General features: G+C 37.9%; 2 protein-coding genes and 1 long non-coding RNA gene across 3 annotated transcripts in view; all 3 read right to left on the bottom strand.

The window, feature by feature from the left end:
* Positions 1-25,723, bottom strand: part of LOC148301407 (low density lipoprotein receptor adapter protein 1-like) — a 291,630-nt gene that overhangs the window by 160,623 nt on the left and 105,284 nt on the right. The window lies entirely within an intron of this gene.
* On the bottom strand, positions 16,674-23,203 carry LOC148301415 (uncharacterized). The gene is made up of 4 exons (XM_088273344.1): positions 22,601-23,203; positions 21,885-22,170; positions 18,907-19,512; positions 16,674-17,263 (listed from the first exon to the last, which is right to left on the bottom strand). Exons 1-4 carry the CDS (start codon positions 23,200-23,202, stop codon positions 16,949-16,951), a joined length of 1,809 nt encoding a protein of 602 aa, XP_088129470.1. The 5' UTR covers position 23,203; the 3' UTR covers positions 16,674-16,948.
* LOC148301414 (uncharacterized) lies at positions 23,135-25,651 on the bottom strand. The gene is made up of 2 exons (XR_015838802.1): positions 25,354-25,651; positions 23,135-23,798 (listed from the first exon to the last, which is right to left on the bottom strand). It is a non-coding gene; the product is annotated as an uncharacterized LOC148301414 (long non-coding RNA).

Below are 25,723 nucleotides of genomic sequence, written 5' to 3'. Positions count from 1 at the left end.
GATAACTATATAACCTCTCTGAACAAAACAACAATCAGAACTCAAGAAACTTCACTAATAAATGAGATAGGGCTTTTTTTTGAACTTTCAACTATCTGTCTACCTGTGCTAATTAGGGACCTTTCTCAGAAAAAGGGTTTAAAATTTTGTAAACGCTTAAATAATCCAGGTATATTTTACATATTATTGAAGGTAATATACATGATATTAGATGTCAATAAAAAACTTAAAGTATTTATGTAAAATAAATGTAATAATCCAAAAGATTTCAGAGTATTCAAAAAAATAATGGGTGGCCCTAATTCATTGAGTAGATACTGTATATATATATATATATATATATATATATATATATATATATATATATATATATATATATATATATATATATATATGTATTTAGAGATGACTGGTTATCATAAGACTTGCACATTGAAGTAGAGTTTGACACACACACTGATGTAAAATTGTATGTATTAGATAATCAACTCATATAATCTTATCGAAGTAAAGTCTATTGAAGACTGTAATGTTGAAATAATTGAACATAACATATATTGTGTATAAATAATTGGAAAACGGGTACTAAAATTCTGATTGCTTCAACAGACGAACGAATGTCTTTACGAATGCCGATTTTAATTTTATTATTTGGGAATTCATCAGATCAGTTACATGGAGTCATTCGCTCGTACAAGTTTTACAAAAAGAGCGCCTGTAATGTTCCAGTTATTAAATTCTACATGAATGATGAAGTGGCCTTTTTGTAATGTCGCCATGGTCGCCAGGTTGCAATTCTCACAATATCCACGGTCGCCAGATTGCAGTTTTGACTATGTCCATGGTCGCCAGGTTCCAATACTTTGTATATATGGTTGCCAGGTTGCAATTATCACTAGATATCTATCATCAGGTTGCAATTCTCACAATATTCATGGTCACTAAATTGATATTCTCACAATATCCATGGTTGCCAGGTTGCAATTCTCACTATATCCTGGTTGCCAGGTTGCAATTCTCATAGTACCCATGGTTGCCAGGTTGCAATTCTCATAGTACTCATGGTTGCCAAGTTGCAATTATCACTATATCCACTGTCGCCAGATTGCAATTCTCACTATCCATCACCAGGTTGCAATTCTCACAATATCCATGGTTGCCAGGTTGCAATTCTCATAGTACCCATGGTTGCCAGGTTGCAATTCTCATAGTACTCATGGTTGCCAAGTTGCAATTATCACTATATCCACTGTCGCCAGATTGCAATTCTCACTATCCATCACCAGGTTGCAATTCTCACAATATCCATGGTCGCCAGGTTGCAATTCTCACAATACCCATGGTTGCCGGGTTGCAATTCTCATAGTACCCATGGTTGCCAGGTTGCAATGATCACTATATCCACTGTCGCCAGATTGTAATTCTCACTATCCATCACCAGGTTGCAATTCTCACAATATCCATGGTCGCCAGGTTGCAATTCTGAAAATAACGACTGGCCAGCCATGTGCATTCGTGAAGACATTCGTACGCACGTATTAGCCACGAGAGAATTATAAAAATAGCCAAAAAACAATCGTGATTCTCGCATTTGTGTTTTAATTTATTTTTTAAAAAGTGTCATCCTTTTTTAAAGACATTGGGACATTTGATTTTTTGGGTTGATGTTAGTCAAATGTTGATTTCAATGACCCGTCGTACTTGACCGGGCTGTTTGCTGGTGCCAACTGACACTCTATAACGCCTAGAAATAGAGTACGGTGATGTCACCCAAAGCTACCGCTTCAACGTTTAACCTAACAGACGTTTAACCTTTCCCTTGCGGTGCTAAAAACTACCGCATGCACCGGTGATATGTATTTTGTACACCATATGAAAATGTGATTTAAAAAACGGAAAAAAAGTGAATATTCTTAAATGTTGTTTGTCCGCCTCCGTAGTGTAATGGTCAGCACGCTCGGCTACCGTTCTGGAGGTCCCGGGTTCGATTCCCAGGGGGGGTAAAATAAATATTGGTGATTTTTTCACTGTAATATTTATTCAATATTACCCTGGACTGGAGGGAGGGCTGATCACCTTTCCTTCATTTGTAAACGATCAAGATAACACGTGTTTATATGACGCAGTGCCCTATGCACCATTGGGGCGCGGATAAGGGTTTTATATATATATTTACCATAGCTGAAGTTGAAATGTAACAATTTTGTGATGTTACCAAAAAATAAAATAACTATATCGTAGTTGTACAGGAGAAAGTGACCAACTACCAAAACGTAAAATGTTCAGGAGGGCCATTTAAGTCACTTTTGCTTGGCAACAAAATAAACACCAATGCTGTTAGTCATTTTTACCAAGTCAATATAGTATACTAATAATAATAATAATAATAAAACCCTTATCCGCACCCCAATGGTGCATAGGGCACTGCGTCATATAAACGCAGTGTTACCTTGATCGTTTACACATGAAGGAAAGGTGATCAGCCCTCCGCTTCAGGTACCAGTCCATGGTAATATTGAATAAATATTACAGTGAAAAAAAATTACTTATATTTATTTTACCCCCCTTGGGAATCGAACCCGGGACCTCCAGAATGGTGGCCGAGCGCGCTGACCATTACACTACGGAGGCGGACAATATTATACTTCCAAGTTGAAAATCCTTTGGGATTTTTTTCTGGGTAATATTAAGCTAGTTAGATATCAAATAGTCAATGATAACGTTTTTGTAAAAAATGCACTTGGTCACTGTCTCCTGTATGACTACTTACTTTTATGTAATACATAATTATACTACGGAGGAATACAAAAATTGTAAGCCCGTATCTGTTATATTTTATATGGATACTCTCATTATTAGAGTCAAATTGTAGTAAATACATACCCCGGGAGGGAAAGGTTATAAGACAAAGCTCTAAAAATGACTGGTGTTGAAATTTAACATTAATCTGTTAACCGGGAAGTTCAATTTTCAATATCGTATCTTTGATGACTCTGAACCAATTGATGGTACTTGGTTGAAAAGTTTTGATGCATCCAGCATATAGTCCGGATCTTGAACTGTCTGATTACCATTTGTTTTGGTCTCCGTAAAAATCTCTTGATGGTAAAAAATTGTCGACGGAAAAGCCGCTGAAAATCACTTGGCTAAGTTTTTCGATGATAATTCACACAAGTTCTATTCCGATGGAGTTCCATAATTATGAAGCTACCCTAAAAATGGCAAAAGGTCTCAAATAATAGTGGTCGATACGTACTTGATTAAATTTGATTTTCAATAAAGAATATTTTTGTTCAAAGATATACCAAAAACCGCACAGACTTTTTATAAAACCCAATAATTTCATTAATTGATTCGGCAGTCACTTTGTGGTAGAATCTATCCATTTTTAATTCAAGTTTTACTCTGTAAATATCAATATTTCTGTAGAAATAGTGGTATTTACTAAGTAAAACTTGTATTTTATTTATTGTTTCGGCATTAACTTTGTGGTAAGACATGTTACAATGATTAAAGAAAACACTTCGTTTTTTACCACTTGAGTTTTATTATAGACTACATGTTTCAGAAGTTAAACTTCCATCATTCAGGTCTGTATAATAATGTAGTTATTATACAGACCTGAATGATGGAAGTTTAACTTCTGAAACATGTAGTCTATAATAAAACTCAAGTGGTAAAAAACAAAGTGTTTTCTTTAATCATTGTAAGTAAAACTTGAATTAAAAGTTAATAATATAAAATACAAATAAAAAGGTAGGTGAGTGTAAGTACATAACTGTTACTGCTCACCCAGAACACGTCCACAGTGATGCTGCTTCCTTCCGTTTCTTAAACTCATGTGGAGACATGTATGGATGACTAACTACCTTTGCTGTTGGAAAATATAGGTCCCGCCCATTCCAGGGCGCAACATATCGCTCACTCCTTTCAACAACGTCATATATAAAAAATCGTCAATTTTCAGTTGTGCATGTTTTCGGAATGCCCAGAAAATGTACTATATCCCAGCAAAAGCGGCATATTCACAACTTAATATTTACCCGCTACAGGGCAGAAAGTGTTGTTTTTCCATTTTGAAGAAAAAGTATTGCTTAATTATTTTTTAAAAATATATGAAGTAAATATTTTTCAAATGGAGAAAAAACATTCAGGTTTTACCTAAAAAGATCTATTGCACAGTAAAAAGTTCAATAAGTGGCTTGATTTTTATTTTTAATACGTGTTATTATATTTTTAAACTTTAAAAACGATCTCCAAAAAAAACGTGAAAAAGTTTTTGGATATGTGACGTTGTTGAAAGGAGTTAGCGATATATTTCAAGGATGTGTTCATACATCCTGATATTGTTTACGTTTGACATATTTCTACCTCCTGCCTGGTTAACAGTTTAAATCATCCCCAAACTTATGTAAGATCGACCCAATCATTTTGAATTCTTGCAAATTGTAAGTAAGTAAATTCAATGTTATGTAATAATTAAAATAATGGATGTAAATGTTTTTTCACTTATCTGGAGTCATATATATTTTCTTACAAAGTATTAAAAAGAGCTTATTGCAAGGATATCGGATGATTGACCGTGATGGGTAACGTAAGTCTACGTTGTATGTAATTTTTGCTGTAAAGTGATGTGTGTAAAGTATTTATGCACCAATTTCGTGTGTCTGCATTAACATGTTGAAAACCTAATAATTTGTATGTGTGTTGGATATTAACATGTTAAAATTACACATGTACAGCTTGCGTTTATTATAATATGTTAAAACCACTCATTTGTGTGTTTATTATAATATGTTTAAAACAGCACATTTTTTTGGCATGTGTTTACATCACACATTTTTTATGTGTTTATATGTGAAAAAAGAAAAAGAAACATTTTTACAATGTGTTTACATTAACGTATTAAATAGTACTAATTTTTTGTGTGTTTACATTAACATATTAAAAACCACACAATTTTAGCATGTGTTTACATTAACATGTTAAAATCACAGATGTTTGGCAAGCGTTTACAATAACATTTTAATAACCACACATTTTTCGGTATGTGTCTACTTTAACATGTTTTAAAACCGGTCATTTTTTGGCATGTGTTTACATTAACATGTTAAAAACCACACATGTTTGGCAAGCGTTTAAATTAACATGTTAAAAACCACACATGTTTGGCAAGCGTTTAAATTAACATGTTAAAAACCACACATGTTTGGCAAGCGTTTAAATTAACATGTTAAAAACCACACATGTTTGGCAAGCGTTGAAATTAACATGTTAAAAACCACACATGTTTGGCAAGCGTTGAAATTAACATGTTAAAAACCACACATGTTTGGCAAGCGTTTAAATTAACATGTTAAAAACCACACATGTTTGGCAAGCGTTTACATTAACAAGTCAAAAACCACACATTTTTGTCATGTGTTTACATTGACATGTTAAAAACCTATTTAATTTTGGTGTGTTTTGCACCAATGTTAAAAACCTATTAAAGATAACATTTTTTGTGTTATTTTGTCTTATATTATACAGTATTATGTGATAATTAAATGGCCTATGTTAAAAAAGTTAATTTAAATCAAATCCGTTCAAGTTATACAATTATTTTTGTAAAATACGCATTCGCTTTGTAATGCGAAAAAAGTATTTCCACTCGTCTGACGATGAAAGCTTACGGAGAAAGTTGGGCAGAGTTAAAGAAATGTATTTTATTTAATGTGAAGTGGCAAAAGTCATAGAGGGTCGAAAGTTATTTTTAAAAGCTGCCTATTTCGTTTTTACTATATTGTGTTCACATTTTCGTGTGTGTATAAAAGCGCATGGTTTTATTATTAAAAAATCATATTTTGTCAAAAATTTTTTTAAATAAAAAGGAAATCCAAAATACAAATGAAAAGGGATAGTGAATACGAAGATATAAATATAATTAAAAAATATATATATAAATATTTGTGTTTTTTTTTAATTATTTACACAAATATTTCAATTTCATACCATTTCTGTGAGACTAAACAGCTCATTGTTAGAAATAGGTATCAAATTGTGGTAGAGCGGGTTTGAACCGAGAAACTCTGATTCAAGGGGCCGCGACACTAACCACGGGACCACAACCCGACATCTGATATTGATATTCAACATTCTGAAAGTGATTCCTCTTTGTCAATTTTGAGTTCCGCATTAAAAGATTCACATCCCAGCCAGCCTTGTCATTTAGATAAATGGACAGAGACTAACATCCTTAAATTGTTCACCTTAATTTGTTATATTGTCCGCCTCCGTAGTGTAATGGTCAGTACGCTCGGCTACGGTTCTGGAGGTCCCGGGTTCGATTCCCAGGAGGGAGTCAAATAAATATAAATGCTTTTATCACTCTAATATTTATTCAATATTACCCTGAACTGGTACCTGAAGCGGAGGGCTGATCACCTTTTCTTCACGTGTTAACGATCAAGATAACACTGCGTTTATATGATGCAGTGCCCTATGCACCATTCGGGTGCGGATAAGGGTTTGGAAATTGTTATATTTTATTTGAAAAGTGGATACACTTTGAAAAATATATTTTTTAAAAACCTATTGTTTTTTTATATATACACATTTTATAAAAAAAAAAACCCTAGCATCAACCGCCCTACACATACGAACGTACGTGATTCGCGCGGTTTTTCTTCACCATTCCGCGCTAACCCGCGTGACGTACGCGCACGTGAAAATATCTGTTCCGAAAATATTTAAAGCGTTCCGGATACACTGACAAATTTTAGTCAGGTTTCATACCTGACAATATTTTGTGACAACAAACGTGATTTTTTTGCTTGTTTATAAAAAATATGCCTGAAAATAACCCGAAGGTAGGGTGCTTAATTGTTTAACCGTTTAAAATTGTAAAATTGTTTTTCTCGCTATGCGGAAACGACGCCTGACCCTCTGTGAATATCAGCCCGTCGATTGAGAATTATTTTTGTAACGCATTGAACCAAATAGCCTGCCAACTTACTAAGGATTTTTTTATATAATATTATATGTTTGCACACACTTTGTAATGACCCCAGCATTTTGTATGCCTGTACGTTAGGGTGTAAACATTCCAGTATGATATTTCAAGAGTTGCTTTTAACATTTTAACCAACGCATATCGCTCACTCCTTTCAACAACGTCATAAATCAAAAATTGTCAATTTTCAGTTGTGCATGTTTTCGGAATGCCCAGAAAATGTACTATATTCCAGCAAAAGCGGCATATTTTTAACTTAATATTTACCCGCTACAGGGCAGAAAGTGTTGTTTTTGCATTTTGAAGAAAAGGTACTGTTTAATTATTTTTTTAAATAAACTAAATATTTTTCTAATGGAGAAAAAATATTCAGGTTTTACTTAAAAAGATCTGTTGCACAGGCTTGATATTTATTTTTAATTCATTTCATTATATTCTTAAACTTTAAAAATGATCTCCTGAAAAATCAAGTTTTTTTATAAATGACGTTCTTGAAAGGAGTGAGCGATATACTAATGGCGCTATATTTTAACCATACGCCACATTGGCTTCCTTCTTTAGCCGTATTGAAAGCTGCAACCAACCGCATTTTTGGATCTGATACAGAAGCATCTTGGCTTCCTGACATACTTCTCTTGCAAAGCATTTCTTTTAATGAACTAAGTTGCGAAAATTATAGAAAATATGGAACAAAATTGTATCCTGATTTTAATGTAATTTATTTTAGCCATGCTTCATCAACTGCATACGCTATGTTGGCGTGCTATTTCAGCCATATGTCATCAACCGTATACGCTATGTTGGCATGCTATTTCAGCCATACAACAGCATACGCTACATTGACATGCTATTTTAGCCATGCGTAATCAACCGCATATGCCACGTTGCCGTCCTTGGCTATACGCAACTTTGCTTACAACAAAAAAATGATCCAATATTCAAGCTTTGAAATTTCACCCCTAGATGGCAGAATATGTTTACAAAATATTGATTAAAATGACTGATATCTGTCAAAAACATATTTTTTATACTTACGGCAACATTTGAGAATTGTATCTTCTTCTTTTTATTATTGTGCCACTCCACGCTGAAGGCTGGCAATAGTTGTGGTGGTTTTTACTTTGCGTGCAGCCACCTTAAACCCGCTTCGTACGAAACGATTAAAAATGCTTAATTGTTCAGTATGAAGCGCGACACACCCTAGCGTACACGCTTTAGTTTCAAGATATAACCAGAACTTTGTATAGTCCCAACAGATGTCACTAGTAAAAAACATAGATCCAAGATGGAAACCTACAAGTGTATGAAATATTAATGTTTTAGCGCAGATATTCTAGATTTTGTGTTTCGATGGTATTATCATGTATTAATTATGAAAATAAATTGATATGAAAAATTACAAACCTTTGTATTTTTATTATTGACACTTATTTACCCGTTTGAAGTGGAAATTCTTAAGCAGTAATTTGATTTTTTATTTTTTAAAGAAACTGATGAAGATTCAATATGGGAAATAAATTCAGTAAAAAAAAAAACTAACTAACTAACCATCACACCGCTTCTCCGCAGGGTTAGGCAGAGAGAATAGAACGCCACACCACTCTGTCTTTGCAAACATTTTTCGCCTCTTCCACATTCATGCATCTCCTCATACATACCCGCCGATTGGTACGACTCCTAAACTGACCACTTTGACAAGTATTTGGCATACCTGATCGTGCCATGTTTTTCTCGGTCTTCCTCTGCTCTTTTTTCCACTTACATTCGCCTCATAAATTTGTTTTACCGTTCTTTCCTCACTCATTCGTTCTACATATCCAAGCCATCTCAACACACCTTTCTTAATTTTATCAATAATACTTATCTCAGCTTTGCATTTCTTCCTTATTTCACTATTCGCACATCTATCATACATCGTTTTGTTGCACATTCTTCTGAGGGATTGCATAAATTCAGTATGGGAGAAAAAATGTAGTATGAACCATTTTTAATTCTGATATTGACTAAAGTTTATCTTATTATTTATGTATGAACATATAATGTAATCATATTCATCTTTAACCTTTCCCTTACAGTTCTAAAATAAAAATGGGCATCCCAGTGTTGGGTAGTCCCTACACAATAAAAATAAGCGATTTTAAATCGTAAAAATACAGACATTCATAGCCAATCCCCTTAACTAATTATAAATGAAGTAAAAATTATAATAATTTGGATTTAATTGCTGAAAATATTAAAAAACCATCTGGCAACGCTCACGAATCAAGCATTGGTCCACTCTAGTTGGAAGCCCAAAAGCTACTGCCGACTGCCGCTAGCCAGAGAACATTGAGCTTTGAGCTCCTCACGCTTGCACAGGGCAAGTGTGCAAGAGTGAGATGCGAATATAGTGTCGCGGTTCCCGCACACTCTTCACGCTCTGTTTATACGCGAATTTGTTTCCGATAATCACAAAATATCTGTCTATTTTTTTGAGGTCTTCCGACACCTTTCTTTTTCTCCAAGGCCTATCTTTTTTGCAGTCTTCCGACCCTATTATTCTCCCAAGGTCTCCATTTTAAAATTTTAAGGGTCCATCTCGTGGGGTCTTGTCTTGCCTATTGCTGATTCACAAATCACCAACCCAGCTTCTAATATATTTTTCATTTAACCAACTTGAGCCACAGAAACACATGGACGGGTACAGAGAATTAGAAATAAAAACATTTTTAGATTGTGTTATTTTTTTTTTATTTGAATACAAAAAATTTAATAATTTTTCTAACTGATTAATTCTTTTACAATTCGAAGTACATGTTTTTTCTAGTTGTCTGTAGTTAATTACTTCTGCAAATATTGCAAAATTAAAAAAAATAAATACTATAAAATTTTATAGTCATATGTGGAATTCATTAACCGGATCCACGCGGCTCGCATAACCGTATGTGTTTTCACAAAACATTCCCTGTACGCGGCTGACATAACCGTTTGCGTTTTTACTTTACTCCAAGTTTCGAACCTCAGTTCAACTTGGAGGGATTTTTTCATGGTGTGGAACTTTGGATAAAATAATACGTCAATCCTCGGCCTTATGACATCTGTTGAAATATATGACTAATAATTTGTAACATCACAAGGATAAATAAAAGAACAGATCCCTCATTTTTCTTGCGGTCGGTAATTAGTCCGCGCCATAATCATGCCCTATATCTGTCTCACTCTCGACGCTACGCATCGCCAGTGGGTAAGAGTGACACACGATGCGTGCTTTGATTTATTTATGTTACGATCTTATTTGTTTATATTACGATATATTTCAAGAATAAGAGTGTATTATAGAGTACCAAAAAGGCACTATGAATCCCATTGAACGTTTTTGCTTAGGAAAATAAATCATTTCCTAACTAAATACATGATAAAAGTAATCATTTAAAAAACGGCGAAATACCGCCGCGCACGGGCGTCTCTCAGGAACAAAGTGAACGCGGTTAAAAGGTTAACCTATATGAATGTATGTGATACATTTACTCTAATGTGCAAAGGCAAATAGCCGCAAGTTAAAATCAGTAGTTTTGAGATAAACAATTTTATATTTCATTTAAAATTATGCTTTTTGCCAACACATGTATCAAATTAATACAATTTTGCGGCTATTTGGATAACGAATATCTCGGTAAAGGAAAGAGATGGAGCAAAATCTGTGATTGTATATGATAGAAGCCAGTTATAAGAATACTTTGAGCGTGTTACGCCAAACAGCCGCAACTTGAGTTACGGCTAGTTGCCTTTACACATTAGTGCTATATCGCATACTCCTTTCAACGTCATATATATAAAAAAACTTGATTTTTCAGGATAGTTTTTAAAGTTTATAAATATAATAAAATGTATTCAAAATAAATATCAAGCCGTTTATTGAACGTTTTACTGTGCAACAGATCTTTTTGGGTAAAACCTGAATGTTTTTTCTGCATTTGAAAAATATTTAGTATATTTAAAAAAATAATTAAAAAATACCTTTTCTTCAAAATGCAAAAACGACACTTACTGCCCTGTAGCAGGTAAATATTAAGTCAAAAATATGCCGCTTTTGCTGGGATATAGTACATCTTCTAGGCATTCCGAAAACATGCACAACTGAAAATTGACAATTTTTGATATATGACGTTGTTGAAGGGAGTGAGCAATATATCGCCCGAATGCAACAAGCCGTACCCAGTACAGTCAGGTACAAAAAAGTATTAAATTTTGACATCTCAACATAGATGAAGAATAATATGAAAGTCTGGGCGTTTATAGAGCTTATGACCGTCATAGGCTGCTTTAAGTGATCACTTTACACACGTGTAACATCCAACAATTCTACCCATGATTGACAATACCAGGCAGAACATACAAAATTAGCGGGAAAACAATTATTCTGAATTTTTTAATTATATTTTAAAGAGTAAAATTTCTTGACTCTTTAAAGTGGTAGGGATGTAACTATAACACAAAGAAAATTCCACATATGTTCATAAAATAGTGTGTATTCTCCAATTACAATCAAATTCGATATATGTATTGTATATACACACATTTTTTTAGTACATATTTTATATATTGTAACTGCAGGCAGTTGGTAGAATTCCATATTGAATTATTGGGTAATATATCCAAAATTAAACACGGTTATTAGATTGAATTCTAATTTTATTTACATGGATATGATCATATGTGACACATTTCCTCTTATTAAGACATTATCAAACACTTCGAGTGTTTGATAATGTCTTGATAAGAGGAAACGCGTCACATATTATCATATATATGTAAATAAAAGTAGAATTCTAGCCAATAAATAACCTTGTTTAATTTTGGATATATTACCCAACAATTACACATTCTATACACCAAAAAAAATTATACAAAATTAAATTAAATAAAAATAATAAAAAAACAAATATGAGATTTTTTTAAATACATTTGACATTCAAACCCTTATCCGCACCCCAATGGTGCATAGGGCACTGCATCATATAAACGCGGTGGTATCTTGATCGTTAGTTAACACATGAAGGAAAGGTGATCAGCCCTTCAGATACCAGTCCAGGGTAATATTGAATAATTAGAGTGAAAAAACCACTTATATTTATTTGACCCCCCCTGGGAATCGAACCCGGGACCCTGAAGTGCTCGATCATACCAAGTTTTCCTCGGCCTGCCTCTGCTCCTATTTCCAAACACATTCAAATTTGTTTAACACTACTTTCCTCACTCATTCGATCCACATGTCCAAACCATCTCTACATACATAATTTAATTTTATGGATAATGCTTATCTCAGCCTTGCACGCTTTCCTTATATCGCCATCTACCACACATGGTTTCGACGCACTGAAAGATCGCATTCCGACTGCATTCAATCTACTTTCATCCTTCTTTTGCAAACTCCAGTTTTTTTACAACATTTTGAGTGTGTACAAATCTGTATTATCTCCAATTATACAAGTTATTTTACATATATGAAGAAGACTATGGAAATCTGATCATTTACGGGGCTTACGAGCGTCATAGGCTGTTATAAGTGATCACTTTACACACGTGTAACACTCACCGATTCTACCCACGATTGACAACCACACTACTCAAATTCTTGGTTCTGTGTATATGATCCACTTTCGAAACATTGTACTTGAATCACTAGAATTTTCACTAGAGACATCTATTGGTGAGATGAAGTTTTTTTTTAGTGCATTAAAAAAACTCCCATATTTGTAAAGAATACATTTTAAAAAAATGTGAAAAAAAAACCTATTATGGTATCCCAATATTCAAAATGAGAATTCAATAAAAAATATATAGATATTTTAAAACTAGCTGTTCCTAAAAATTAATTCGCTATTAATATAATCAATTTAATTTAAAATTTCCCTAAATACAAGTAAAACAGATTGCCGACAAATCACAGCCGCAATGGCAGCGCCATCTGTTGAACGCAACGGCAACGAGCTTCGCCCGTGGCGGACGGCGCGCTTCTCGGCGGCTGCCGCCAAGTGACTGAGAAAGTAGAAACGATCGTTCCGCCCTTTCCTCTCAACCGCCGGAGAGCGTTTCACTTTTTCGTCTTATCCGGACCAATTAGCCTTAAAAAATTTATATTTGCGCCAAATCGTCCAACATTTTCAATTAAATGTTTCTTGGCGCATTTTTTCTGATTTGTCCGCAATCACTCCTAAGAATGTCAACTGCTACAGGATATACACACATACGTAATATACACATATGCACATATCGCTCACTTCTTTCAAGAATGTCATAAATCAAAAATTGTCCATTTTCAGTTGTGTGTGTTTTCGGATGTGGTGCTGGAGGAGGATGCTGCGCATTCCTTGGACTGCAAGACGCACAAACGTCTCCATTCTCCGCGAACTGTCAGTGACAGAAAGACTCTCCACGACTTGCAGGAAAAGGATTCTGTCCTACTTTGGGCATATCGCCAGAAAGAACGAGAAGAGTCTTGAAAAACTGGTAGTAACAGGTACAGTTGAAGGCAAGCGGGCAAGAGGACGGTCTCCAACAAGATGGGCAGACCAAATAAAGGAATTAACCGGATCCTCGCTAAACGCTGCCATCAAGTTGGCCCAGGACCGGGAAGAATGGAGAGGACTTGTGCACCAAGTGCCTGACATTCCAGAAGACCACGACGCTCAGCATTGAGCAAGAAGATGAAGAAGTGTTTTCGGAATGCCCAGAAAATGTACTATATCCCAGCAAAAGCGGCATATTTTAAACTTAATATTTACCCGCTACAGGGCAGAAAGTGTTATTTTTGCATTTTTAAAAAAAGGTATTGTTTAATTATTTTTTGAAATATACAAAATATTTTTTCAAATGGAGAAAAAACCTTCAGGTTTTACCTAAAAAGATCTGTTGCACAGTAAAAAGTTCAATAAGTGGCTTCATATTTATTTTTAATACATTTCATTATATTTTCAAACTTTAAAAACATTCTCCTGAAAAATCAAGTTTTTTGATTCATGCCGTTCTTGAAAGGAGTGAGCGATATGTCAGCGGTCGGAGAACGGGGGAAAATTACCCCAAATGGGGTAAAAATGTTTTTTTCGGGTAATAAGGAAAATTTTATTTTATAACTCTTCCCTTACGGTGCTAAAAACTTCCGCGCGCTCCGGATATGTGAGGGTTAAAAAATGGAGGGTTAAAAATATTATTCTTCTTCTTCTTCTTCATTCCATGTTCGCTCCCTAGGTGGAGCATATGGCCAACACGAGACGTCTCCAGGTCACTCTGTCACGCGCCATCTCCTTGGCTTCCTCCCAGGTCAGTTCGGCGTCTCGAAGTTTCGCTGAGTATAGTCGGTGAATGGTCTTCCAATCCTCGGGGTTGGAAGAAGAGACACGAGGGGTTGATGCCCTCAGGTGGCATTCTAAGGACATGTCCCAACCATGTCCACCTTCTCCTCTTCAGGACTTCCAGTATAAGGGGCTGTTGAGTTCTTCTCCTCACATTGTCATTCCTGACCAAGTCATACCACTTTATACCCAGTATTCGCCTCAGGCACCTATTTTCAAAACTTGCTAGTTTCTTGCTTTGAGCTTTGGTGAGGTGCCACGACTCACCTCCGTACAGCAACACTGTTAGGATGCAGGCGTTAAAGAGACACTTGGTTTTTGTCCGAGTAAAGCAGTGAGTCCCAGACATTGCGCATTTTATTGCCAAAAAATATATGGAGAGTTAAAAAAGTTACCCGACTGCTGACATATACACATATATATACACATCTATATACAAATACACATGTGTGTGTAAAGAATATATTCTTTTAATTTTTTAATTTAAATTGAAAAACCAAGATGGCGACGTCGCATCAGTTTTGAGGAAGACTTGACAAATTTGTAGTTTTTTTGATTTACAGAGTATTTTGAACCTAGTGTTATTCTGTATCCGCCTCCGTAGTGTAACGGTCGGCACGCTCGGCCACCGTACTGGAGGTCCCGGGTTCGATCCCCAGAAGGACGGGGTTTAAATAAATATGAGTGATTATTTCACTCTAATATTTATTTAATATTACCCTAGACTGGCACCTGAAGCGGAGGGCTGATCACCTTTCAAAAAAAAAAATTTAAAACTTTACAAAAAATTTAAGTCATTTAATGACACCTCTCAAAACTGACGCCATGTAGCCATCTTGGTATTTCTCTGTCGCACACTGTTTTATCGGCTGAGCATTTATTGTTACATTGTTGTCGGCGGTTAGTTCATCGATCCCACCCCTGATTATACTCTGGCAGTCTGCCGCCCGACCCTCAGTATACCAATCACAAGTAGCCGCAACACCCAATTCCCATCTGTACAATGTTTGCAGGCGTCTCTCGCGCTCCACCTAAAGTAAGCAAATAGAACGCTCGCAAGCGTCTCCCGCTCTCTACCGACAGTATGGAAAAGGACCCTAATTATACTCTGGCAGTCTGCCGCCCGACCCTCAGTATACTAATCACAAGTAGCCGCAACACCCAATTCCCATCTGTACAATGTTTGCAGGCGTCTCTCGCGCTCCACCTAAAGTAAGCAAATAGAACGCTCGCAAGCGTCTCCCGCTCTCTACCGACAGTATGGAAAAGGACCCTAATTATACTCTGGCAGTCTGCCGCCCGACCCTCAGTATACTAATCACAAGTAGCCGCAACACCCAATTCCCATCTGTACAATGTTTGCAGGCGTCTCTCGCGCTCCACCTAAAGTAAGCAAATAGAACGCTCGCAAGCGTCTCCCGCTCTCTACCGACAGTATGGAAAAGGACCCTAATTATACTCTGGCAGTCTGCCGCCCGACCCTCAGTATACTAATCACAAGTAGCCGCAACACCCAATTCCCATCTGTACAATGTTTGCAGGCGTCTCTCGCGCTCCACCTAAAGTAAGCAAATAGAACGCTCGCAAGCGTCTCCCGCTCTCTACCGACAGTATGGAAAAGGACCCTAATTATACTCTGGCAGTCTGCCGCCCGACCCTCAGTATACTAATCACAAGTAGCCGCAACACCCAATTCCCATCTGTACAATGTTTGCAGGCGTCTCTCGCGCTCTACCTGAAGTAAGCAAATAGAACGCTCGCAAGCGTCTCCCGCTCTCTACCAACAGTATGGAAAAGGACCCTAATTATACTCTGGCAGTCTGCCGCCCGACCCTCAGTATACTAATCACAAGTAGCCGCAACACCCAATTCCCATCTGTACAATGTTTGCAGGCGTCTCTCGCGCTCCACCCAAAGTAAGCAAATAGAACGCTCGCAAGCGTCTCCCGCTCTCTACCAACAGTATGGAAAAGGACCCTAATTATACTCTGGCAGTCTGCCGCCCGACCCTCAGTATACTAATCACAAGTAGCCGCAACACCCAATTCCCATCTGTACAATTTTGCAGGCGTCTCTCGCGCTCTACCTAAAGTAAGCAAATAGAACGCTCGCAAGCGTCACTATCTCCCTCTACCAACAGTATGGGAAAGACGCTTTTAAGCGTTTCTCGCAAACAATGTGTAAGTATATATCGTGGGGTGTACTGGCAAAGAACGTTAACTCGAAAATATGAAATTTTGACTTAATGATGCATATTATGTATAAAGATTTCATCGATCTTTAAACTGGCAAAATACACCAAGTAGTTTGAAATGTCATATATATGTGGTTTTACAAGTAAATTCAACTTTAAGGTTAATAGCGGGTATTTTATTCAGGCCAAAAGCTTTAAATAACAGGGCTTATTCAAACGGCGATTTTAGAATTAACACTGCCTTGCATTCTTTCCTTATATCACCATTTGAACATCTATCGAACACCATTTTGCCTAAATGTTTTTTTAGCGTTTCCCGTTCTCTGCCGACAGTGTGCAAGATAGCATTTCATTAAAAAATTAAAAGAATTCACAAAATTTCAACTTCATCTGACTTATATATAGCCGCCGCGCGGAATGCGGTTAAAACTAGGATCCTTCTCGCGTCTCTTCGTCGTCGCAGTCTTCGTCGTCGTCGTAGTCGTGCTCGTGCCGCGCGATGAGCAGGTTGCTGTCGTCTTCTTCGTCTTCGTCGAAGCCGAAACAGTTCTGCATGTCCGCCTCGGGGTTGGGCGGCTCCCGGGTCCTGGTGGATGGTTTCTTCTCCTCCTCCAGCCCGTCCAGAGAGTCCACGATCCTCACGGTCTCCTGGCCGTCCTCCTCCAGTTGGATCATCTCGAAGACCACGTAGCCGCCGTCCTCGGAGCCCTCTTCGGCCCGCGCGAGCGCGTCTGCCTCGCTCACCTGACAAACATAATAAAAGCGCATGTTACACCTCGGCTCCTAACCCTTTTAGTGCTGAGCTTATTTTCACATATTTTGCACAAATATCTAATTACTTTTTATCATCACTACAAATTGACAAATTTGATATTTTGTAGGTAGAAATAAAATACTAAATCAATGTTAAATTCACAGTAAAATAATTTTAAATGGTTATTTATAAAATGAGTCCGCCCCCGTAGTGTAATGGTCAGCACGCTCGGCTACCGTTCTGAAGGTCCCGGGTTCGATACCCAAGGGGGGTAAAAATAAATATAAGTGATTTTTGCACTGTAATATTTATTCAATATTACCCTGGACTGGTACCTGAGGCGGAGAGCTGATCCCCTTTCCTTCATGTGTAAAATGATCATGATAACACTGCGTTTATAGGACACAGTGCCCTATGCATCATTGGGGTGCGGATAAGGGCTTTATTATATTTATAAATGTTATTGACTTATTAAAAACGTTATACATGCGCGCGCTAAGACACGTCCGTACAGGTCAATACCTAAATCAAATTGCGCGATAGTTGGTATTCCGACGTTCCGCACTTTGTACGCATTAATAGAGAGTCCATCTATCGACGGTTAGCACTCTGAGGGTTAATGCCTGTACTGTAATGGTTTGAAGGATGAAAGTAGACTGAATGCAGTCGAAATGCGATCTCTCGAAAGAATGTGTAACAAAACGATGTATGATAGATGTACGAATAGTGAAATAAGGAAGGAATGCAAAGCTGAGATAAGCATTATCCATAAAATTAAGAAAGGTGTGTTGAGATGGTTTGGACATGTAGAACGAATGAGTGAGGAAAGAACGGTAAAACAAATTTATGAGGCGAATGTTGGCGGGAAAAGAAGCAGAGGAAGACCGAGAAAAACATGGCACGATCAGGTATGCCAAATACTCGAAAGTGGTCAGGTTAGGAGTCGTAACAATCGGCGGGTATGTATGAGGAGATGCATGAACGTGGAAGAGGCGAAGAATGTTTGCAAGGACAGAGTGGTGTGGCGCTCTATTCTCTCTGCCTACCCCTGCGGGGAAGCGGCGTGATGGTTAGTTAGTTAGTTAGTTAGCAATGGTTTGTACTGCAACAAATATCGGTTATTGTTTTGGAGTTTAATTTGTAGGACTCCATTTTAGTTTATGTACTAATTGTATTATTTGTATTTTTTTGTTGTATTATTCGTTTGAATATGCCTAGACTAAAAAACTAGACGAATCAATTGTCACAATTTTCATTTCTATGTGTTTTTTTATCAATAAATTAAAGCTTGGTAGACTCATATAGTCTGTGGTTGATTCAACAATAATACATAAATTAAAATGGAGTTCTACAAATTAAACGCAAAATCTATAAATAAATGTAAAAAAAAACTATTATATCTTTTATAATATAACATCAAACCACGAGTGTAAGTCCCTCTCCAAGCACAAGAGCACAGTCTCTTTTATGGAGAGGCACAGCGAATCGAAATATAAAAGTTCTCCATATGTATAAATGATTCAAATGTATAATGTTATAAATAAAAATGTTAATATATTAAATTTTAAAAAAAAAATTAAAAAAAAAGTAATATAAGCAAAGTAAAGGAGTAATAATAGAGAAATGAAGTGACCTTGTGCTTGCGGCCCATCTTGAGGGCGATGTTCTCCTCGTGGATGTTGGAGTCGGGGTCGTGCATGGCGAGGTGGCGGATGAGGTTGCCCTGGTGGATGAACTTGCGGCCGCACTCCTCGCACTCGTGGTTCTTGGGGCGCGGGCGCGGCGGCACGTAGCCCGGGTCGTGGTACAGGTTCTGGTGGCGCTTGAGCAGCTGCTTCTGCCGGAAGCGCTGGTCGCACAGCTGGCAGCAGAAGGGCTTCTCGTCCGTGTGGATGAGCGCGTGCGAGGCCAGGTGCAGCTGCGACACGGAGGCGTACGGGCACAGCTCGCAGCGGTAGGACTTCTCCCCGTCGTGTGTGCGCACGTGCACCTTGTACGAGTAGCGGTCGGGCAGGCGCTTGCCGCAGCGCTTGCACTCGAGCGGCTCCGCGGCCGTGTGCAGCTTGCGGATGTGCCCGCGCAGGTCCGCCTTGCGCCCGCACTTGGCCGGGCAGAGCGCGCACTGGAAGGAGGGCTTGCGGTCCGGGTAGTGCGTGAGGCGGTGCGCCTTCAGCGAGTTGGACTGGCTGAAGGCCGCCGTGCACAGGTCGCACGTGTAGGGCCGCTCGCCCGTGTGGACCTGCAAGCGGTGACCAGTGCTTAAACTCAACAAATCTTCTAGTACAGAGGTGTCAAACCCTCTGTGAATGAATTAGGTAGTCTGGGTACGCCGGCGGGCCACATCAAAAAACTCAAAAATCTCATTTTAATTTTTATCTAACTTTGACACGTTGTAGTCGGGCGCTTCGAACAATGACTCTAGCCTATAGCGGATGTTTTTCGCGATTGGCGCAAAAATATATCGCTTTCTTAAAACTGACACAATTTCTAAACCAAATAATATTTTCGATTGAAATTTTCAAAGAAATCATATATGACATTTGATCATCAAAAATAAATTAAAAACTAAACTAACTAACTAACCATCACGCCGCTTCCCCGCGGGGGTAGGCAGAGAGAATATAACGCCACACCACACCGTCTTTGCAAACTTTCTTCGCCTTTACCACTTTCATGCATCTCCTCATACATAACCGCAGATATTTCAACTCCCGACCTGACCACATCATGCCAAGTTTTTCTCGGTCTTCCTCCGCTCCTTTTTCCAAATACATTCGCTTCATAAATTTGTCTCACTCATTTGTTCCACATGTCAAAACTATCTCAACACACCTTTCTTAATTTTATCGATAATGCTTATCTCAGCCTTGCATTCCTTCCTTATTTCACTATTCGAACATCTATCATACATCGTTTTGTCGCACATTCTACTGAGAGATCGCATTAGTTACTAGTTAGTTGGTTAGTTAGTTAGATTCGACTGAAGTTCCAATGCTTTCTTTTATATTTTGTACGAGAAAGCACCCGCAGAGAGTTAGTTATAACCCTTTCTGTGCCAACCCATTTTTCATGTCCAGCTTCCTTTATTCCCGGACAATTTTAGTGCACCGTTTACCCTGTTCCCAGCATTCACTCGCCTTTCAATATCTTTATCAATATTTCCATCCATGTAAAACATACTTCCTAAAAATACAAAGTAATCTACCTGTCTAATTAAAAAATCACAATTTGTTTTTAAGAAACGTTTACGTTTAACTTTTCAAGTGAAAAGAAATTTTAATGTTAAGAATTAGAATACAAATATGAGCAAAAGTTAAATTAACACGTTGTCGGCAGGACACGGCATTTGCCGTTTTTTGCGGACTGTCGGTCAACTGCGGGACACGGCAAATGCCGTTTTTGTCGACTGTCGGTTATCGGCGGGAAACGGCAATATACGGTTTTGTTATCAGCGTGAAATAAAACGCGTTGAAGGGTAATCTGCTACCCGGGTGCTAGGTGACAGTCTGTGGACGTTATTTGAGATGCCTTGTCCGGATTGGCTAGTGTGTCGCTTGTAAAGGCATCCCCAGAAATCTAGAGTTTTTATGCAATCTCAATCTCCAGTTTAGTTTGAGTCATTTCACGTATTGGACTATTTTTCATACCGCTCGCACTGTTTTGTTTACTGTTTGGTATTTTATTATTTGAATATATTAGCATTGTATAGGGAATGATACCTCGGAGGGGAAGACTATTTTTTAGAGTTTACAATGCTTCTGAAATTGTGAAATATGGAATACTTAATTGAAAATTCTGAATATAATTTATTTTTGATGATCAAATGTCATTTATGAATTCTTTGAAAATTTCAATTTAAAATATTATTTGGTTTAGAAATTGTGTCAATTTTAAGAAAGCGATATATTTTTGCGCTAATCGCGAAAAACGTCCGCTATAGGCTACAGTCTATTGTTCAAAGCGCCCGACTACAATGTGTTAATATGTACGTGACAATCAACAAACTTGAAAATTAAGTAATATTTGGTTAAAACTTTGTTGTGTGAAGTAAATTTATTCACGAAAACAATTCAACTCGGTTTCGCAGCTTGATACCAACTTATATCGCTCACTCCTTTCAAGAACGTCATAAATCAAAAATCGTCAATTTTCAGTTGTGCATGTTTTCGGAATGCCCAGAAAATATACTATATCCCAGCAAAAGAGGCATATTTTTATCTAACTATTTAATCGCTACAGGGCAGAAAGTGTTGTTTTTGCATTTTTAAGAAAAGGTATGGTTTAATTATTTTTTTAAATATACTACATATTTTTCAAATGGAGAAAAAACATTCAGGTTTTACCTAAAAAGATGTGTTGCACAGTAAAAAGTTCAGTAAGTGGCTTGATATTTATATTTAATACATTTTATTATATTTTTAAACTTTAAAAACGATCTCCTGAAAAATCAAGTATTTTGATTTATGACGTTTTTGAAAGGAGTGAGCGATATATTAATGGAGTTTAATAAATTGTGGTAAAAACCTGAGATACCTACAAAGGTGTAAAGATAAATTAAAAATGAAAATAAATAGATTGTAGCATAAAGTATTTGCGGTTGTGGCGACTCACCCTGATGTGGCGCTTGAGCTTGAAGGTGTCGGGCGAGGCGTAGGTGCAGTGCGGGCACTGGTAGGGGCGCTCGCCGCTGTGGCAGCGCTGGTGCCGGCGCAGCTTGCTGTACTCCACGGCCGCGTAGTCGCACTCGCCGCACTTGTGCGGGCGCACCTTGGTGTGGCGGTAGCGCACGTGGCGGTGCAGCTCGCCCGTGGTCGCGAACGCGCCCGGGCAGTGCTCGCAGCGGTGCGGCCGCAGCCCCGTGTGCGTGTTCTCGTGGTTGTTGAGCGCCACCACCGACCTGCCGACCGCGTGTCACATCATTCACATCGTTTTACTCGATTCAATTTACAGTGAAACCTCTATCTATCGTTTTTCAAGGGACCTATCGAAATAAACTACGAATGCGGGAAAACCATTTGTATGACACACCAGTAACTCGAGAGTACTTTTTTGCAAATTTGCACAAAAAAATTTGATTTAAAAAAAAAATAAAAAAACGGAAATGTCTACCGTCTACAGTCTACCGGTTTCGAAGCTAACCGCTTCTTTATCAAGACTGATTAATACTAAAACTGTAATCAATCAGTCTTGATAAAGAAGCGGTTAGCTTCGAAACCGGACATAAAAATCTCAGTGAGTGGTTATATACTAATATTATTAACATTTTTGTAAAAAAAATTAATAAGGAAGAATGGTGTGTTATGGCGCGGAATGGAAAGTGGTCCTACCTGAATCCCTTGGCACAGACGCTGCACTTGTGGGGCCGCTCCTCCGAGTGAATCTTCATGTGGCGGGTGAGCAGGAACCGCTTGGAGTTGGAGTAGTCGCAGAAGGTGCACTGGAACAGCCGCCCCGTGGCCCCCTTGCCCCCCTTGGCCTTCATGACCTGCGACTTGTCGTCCTCGGGCTCCGCCGCGACCGCGACCTCGTTCTCCTCGCCGTTGTCCTCGTCCTCGAAGTCGTAGATGGTCATGTTGTCCTTCCCGCTCGGCTGGTCCTCCTCCTGCACGATGTAAACGTAGCTGAGCTCCTCCGCGGGGTCGTCGATCTCTTCTAGAGGGTGTTCGTCCGCGGCGGCCGCGTCGACGCTCTCCATGTACTGCACGCCCTCCGCGTTGGCCGGCTGGAAGTAGAACTGGCCGTCTTCGTCCACGAAGTAGGTTCCCGGCTCGTCCGTCTCCGCGGCCTCTTCTTCCTGCGAGATCTCCACCAAAGTCTCTTCGTCGTTGTCCTCCAGTTCCTTGTTGAAGGTGTCTATATACTTTTGGATCTCCATCGTAGTTTCGCTCTTGATCTTCTCCTTCTTAATCGACTTCACGGCGTTTGCCATCTTATCGTTTTACTAGAACGGAAAAATATCTAAAAATCACCAAATTAGTGTCAATTTTCACTGTTTCGAATCTACCAAATTGTCTTCCGGATCGCCATTGTGGTTTCGCTTTTTATTTTCTCCTTTTCAATAGATTTCAACGCGTTTGCCATCTTATCGTTTTATTAAAATGTAAAAATAATCACAAAAAACTTAAAAAATCACCAAATTAGTGTCAATTTTCACTGTTTCAAATTTACCAAGTTTTCTTTCGAATCGCCATCGTTTCAATTTAAATTTTTTCGTTTGCCATCTCGTTTGATTGGAACAATTACAAGAAAAAACATTAAAAATCACAAATTCGCGTCTCTTTTCACTGTTTGTAAATTGGCAAATTGTCTCTGGAGCGTCTAGAGACTCATGGACTGGTCTGCGGAGCCGAGGGTCGCGAGGATGGCCATCCACTGCTCGTTGACGTGTTTCAGCTGCGCGTAGTTGACGGTCATGGTGTCGATGTCGGCCCGGACGCAGCGGACAGCTTCCAGGAACTTGGCGAGGGTTTCCTTGGTCTTCTGGAGGGACATCAACTCCACGCGGAGATCTCTGATGTCGACTTCCTGCAAAACAAAAAAATTATATGTATTTTTATCGTGACATGGAATCGTATGGAATCGAAAGTAGAGCGGACACCGTTGCCGCAAAAAACGCACTGAGATATTGCTCACTCCTTTCAACAACGACATATATCAACAAACTTTTCAGGAGATCGTTTTTAAAATTTAAATGTGTTCAAATGTATTAAAAATAAATATCAAGCCACTTATTGAGCTTTTTACTTTGCAACATTTTGAGTGTGTCCAAATACTTGTTCACTAAATCTGGATTACCTCCAACTACAGGAGTTATTTTCATATTATTTTTTGACATCTCATCAAAGATGAAGAGCACTAATAAAAGCGTTTCTGTTCAATAAAAAGCTTATTTTCATCTCACCAATAGATGTCTCTAATTGGTTCATATATATAGAACTTCCAAGAATTTGAGTAGTGTGGTTGTCAATAATGGGTGGAATTGGCGAATGTTAGCCCCGTAAATGCCCAGACTTTCATATTCTTCTTCATCTTTGATGAGATGTCAAAAAATAATAGAGATTAAGTCTTAATATAAACTACAATTACTAGACTTTAACAAGAAATAAAAAAAGATAAGTTTCTTGGATAAATAATGGGCCATAACAAACTTATATTCAAGGTTTTTTTTTTAAGAGGTCATGGGATCTTGCATCCCTTATGGCTCTGCGACCATATTAGGCCTATTGTGACCTCCCTCTGTATTATAGCTCACTCCCAAGCCCTATGTGAGTCATGTAGCTCACAACCTGTCTTGGTGGTAGGAGCTTCACCTTCTCGGACTCCAGTAGTGGTCCTCCAAGGATGTGACTTGGTCGCAGTAGATTTTAAGAAATAGTGGTATTTACTAAGTAAAACTTAATTAAAAATAGATAGATTTTGCCACAAAGTGACTGCCGAATCAATTGATGAAATTATATTTATTTAACCCAATTTATATTTATGGAACGGTAGCCGAGCGTGCTGACCATTACACTACGGAGGCGGATGTTACACACGTCTAAGTGATCGCTTAAGCCAGCCAAATGCCAGGTCGTAAGCCCTGGAATGCTTAAACTTCCATCTTCTTTCATAAAAATGGAAGAATGATACATGTTTCATATCATTGAGACACTTTTAAATTGAAATTTGTCAACCTATATGACTAAGGAAAATTGTTATCACTGCATTGCGTATGACGAAATTATTGATTACACCATATTTATTTTGCATTTTCAAATATAATAAAAACGAACTACAGCATTTACTATTCCATAACACGAAAAACGCATATTAAACAGAAAATTAATTATTATGACGTTTACCGTTTTTCGCAATGTAGAACACTTGAAAAAAAATTGAAAGCGGGTGACAATAATGGTTATTAGAAAATAATACTATTCGTCGATATATTTAGTGTTATTTAGAGGCAAAAGATGCCCAGAGCGTAAAATAAACAACGAAATGCCCGAGTGGAAATTCTGTGTCGGAAGACAAATCGTTAAAACGGTGCGCGATGACATAAGGTCGATTCGAACGAAGCCATTGTGTAGTTTGTACTTACATCTTTTCCGTTAGAAATTTTGGAGATACTGCTCATAGCCATTTTAGCGATAATTTACTTATTTTAAAAGTTTAATCACTAAATATCTATAATTCCCGCGCAAGCGCCAAAATATAAAACTAATGTCTTTACGCTTTACAAAATGGTCTGCAGATGGAGACGAGGTGTCGTTCGAAAATACCCGTTGTATAGATTGTACATAACATAAACCACAAGCTTAAAATATATAAATCCCAACAATCACACGCATTAAACAAAGATAGCGCACTACAAAATACGTTCTACCTCTTTCTTACTTCAACTTTACCCAACGCTCAAGCTTTGCTTTGTCTCTCTTTTTATTCCGACTAATTCAAGCTGAAAAACAAGG

This window comes from Brachycentrus maculatus, unplaced genomic scaffold (genome assembly GCF_059751285.1).
Source record: "Brachycentrus maculatus isolate JH-2025_06_01 unplaced genomic scaffold, ASM5975128v1 h1tg000566l, whole genome shotgun sequence".
NCBI lineage: Eukaryota > Metazoa > Arthropoda > Insecta > Trichoptera > Brachycentridae > Brachycentrus > Brachycentrus maculatus.
The sequence above is the reverse complement of the archived record's forward strand: the minus strand, read 5'-3'. Positions and strand labels throughout refer to the sequence as shown.

Bases quoted from the DNA above. Each gene is read 5' to 3' on its own strand.
- LOC148301415 (XM_088273344.1), bottom strand. From the start codon at position 23,202: ATGGCAAACGCCGTGAAGTCGATTAAGAAGGAGAAGATCAAGAGCGAA. The intron at 19,513-21,884 runs GTGAGTCGCCAC...CACCGCTTGCAG, and splicing joins AGCTCAAGCGCCACATCAGG to GTCCACACGGGCGAGCGGCC. The intron at 17,264-18,906 runs GTCACTTCATTT...TATGTTTGTCAG, and splicing joins AGATGGGCCGCAAGCACAAG to GTGAGCGAGGCAGACGCGCT.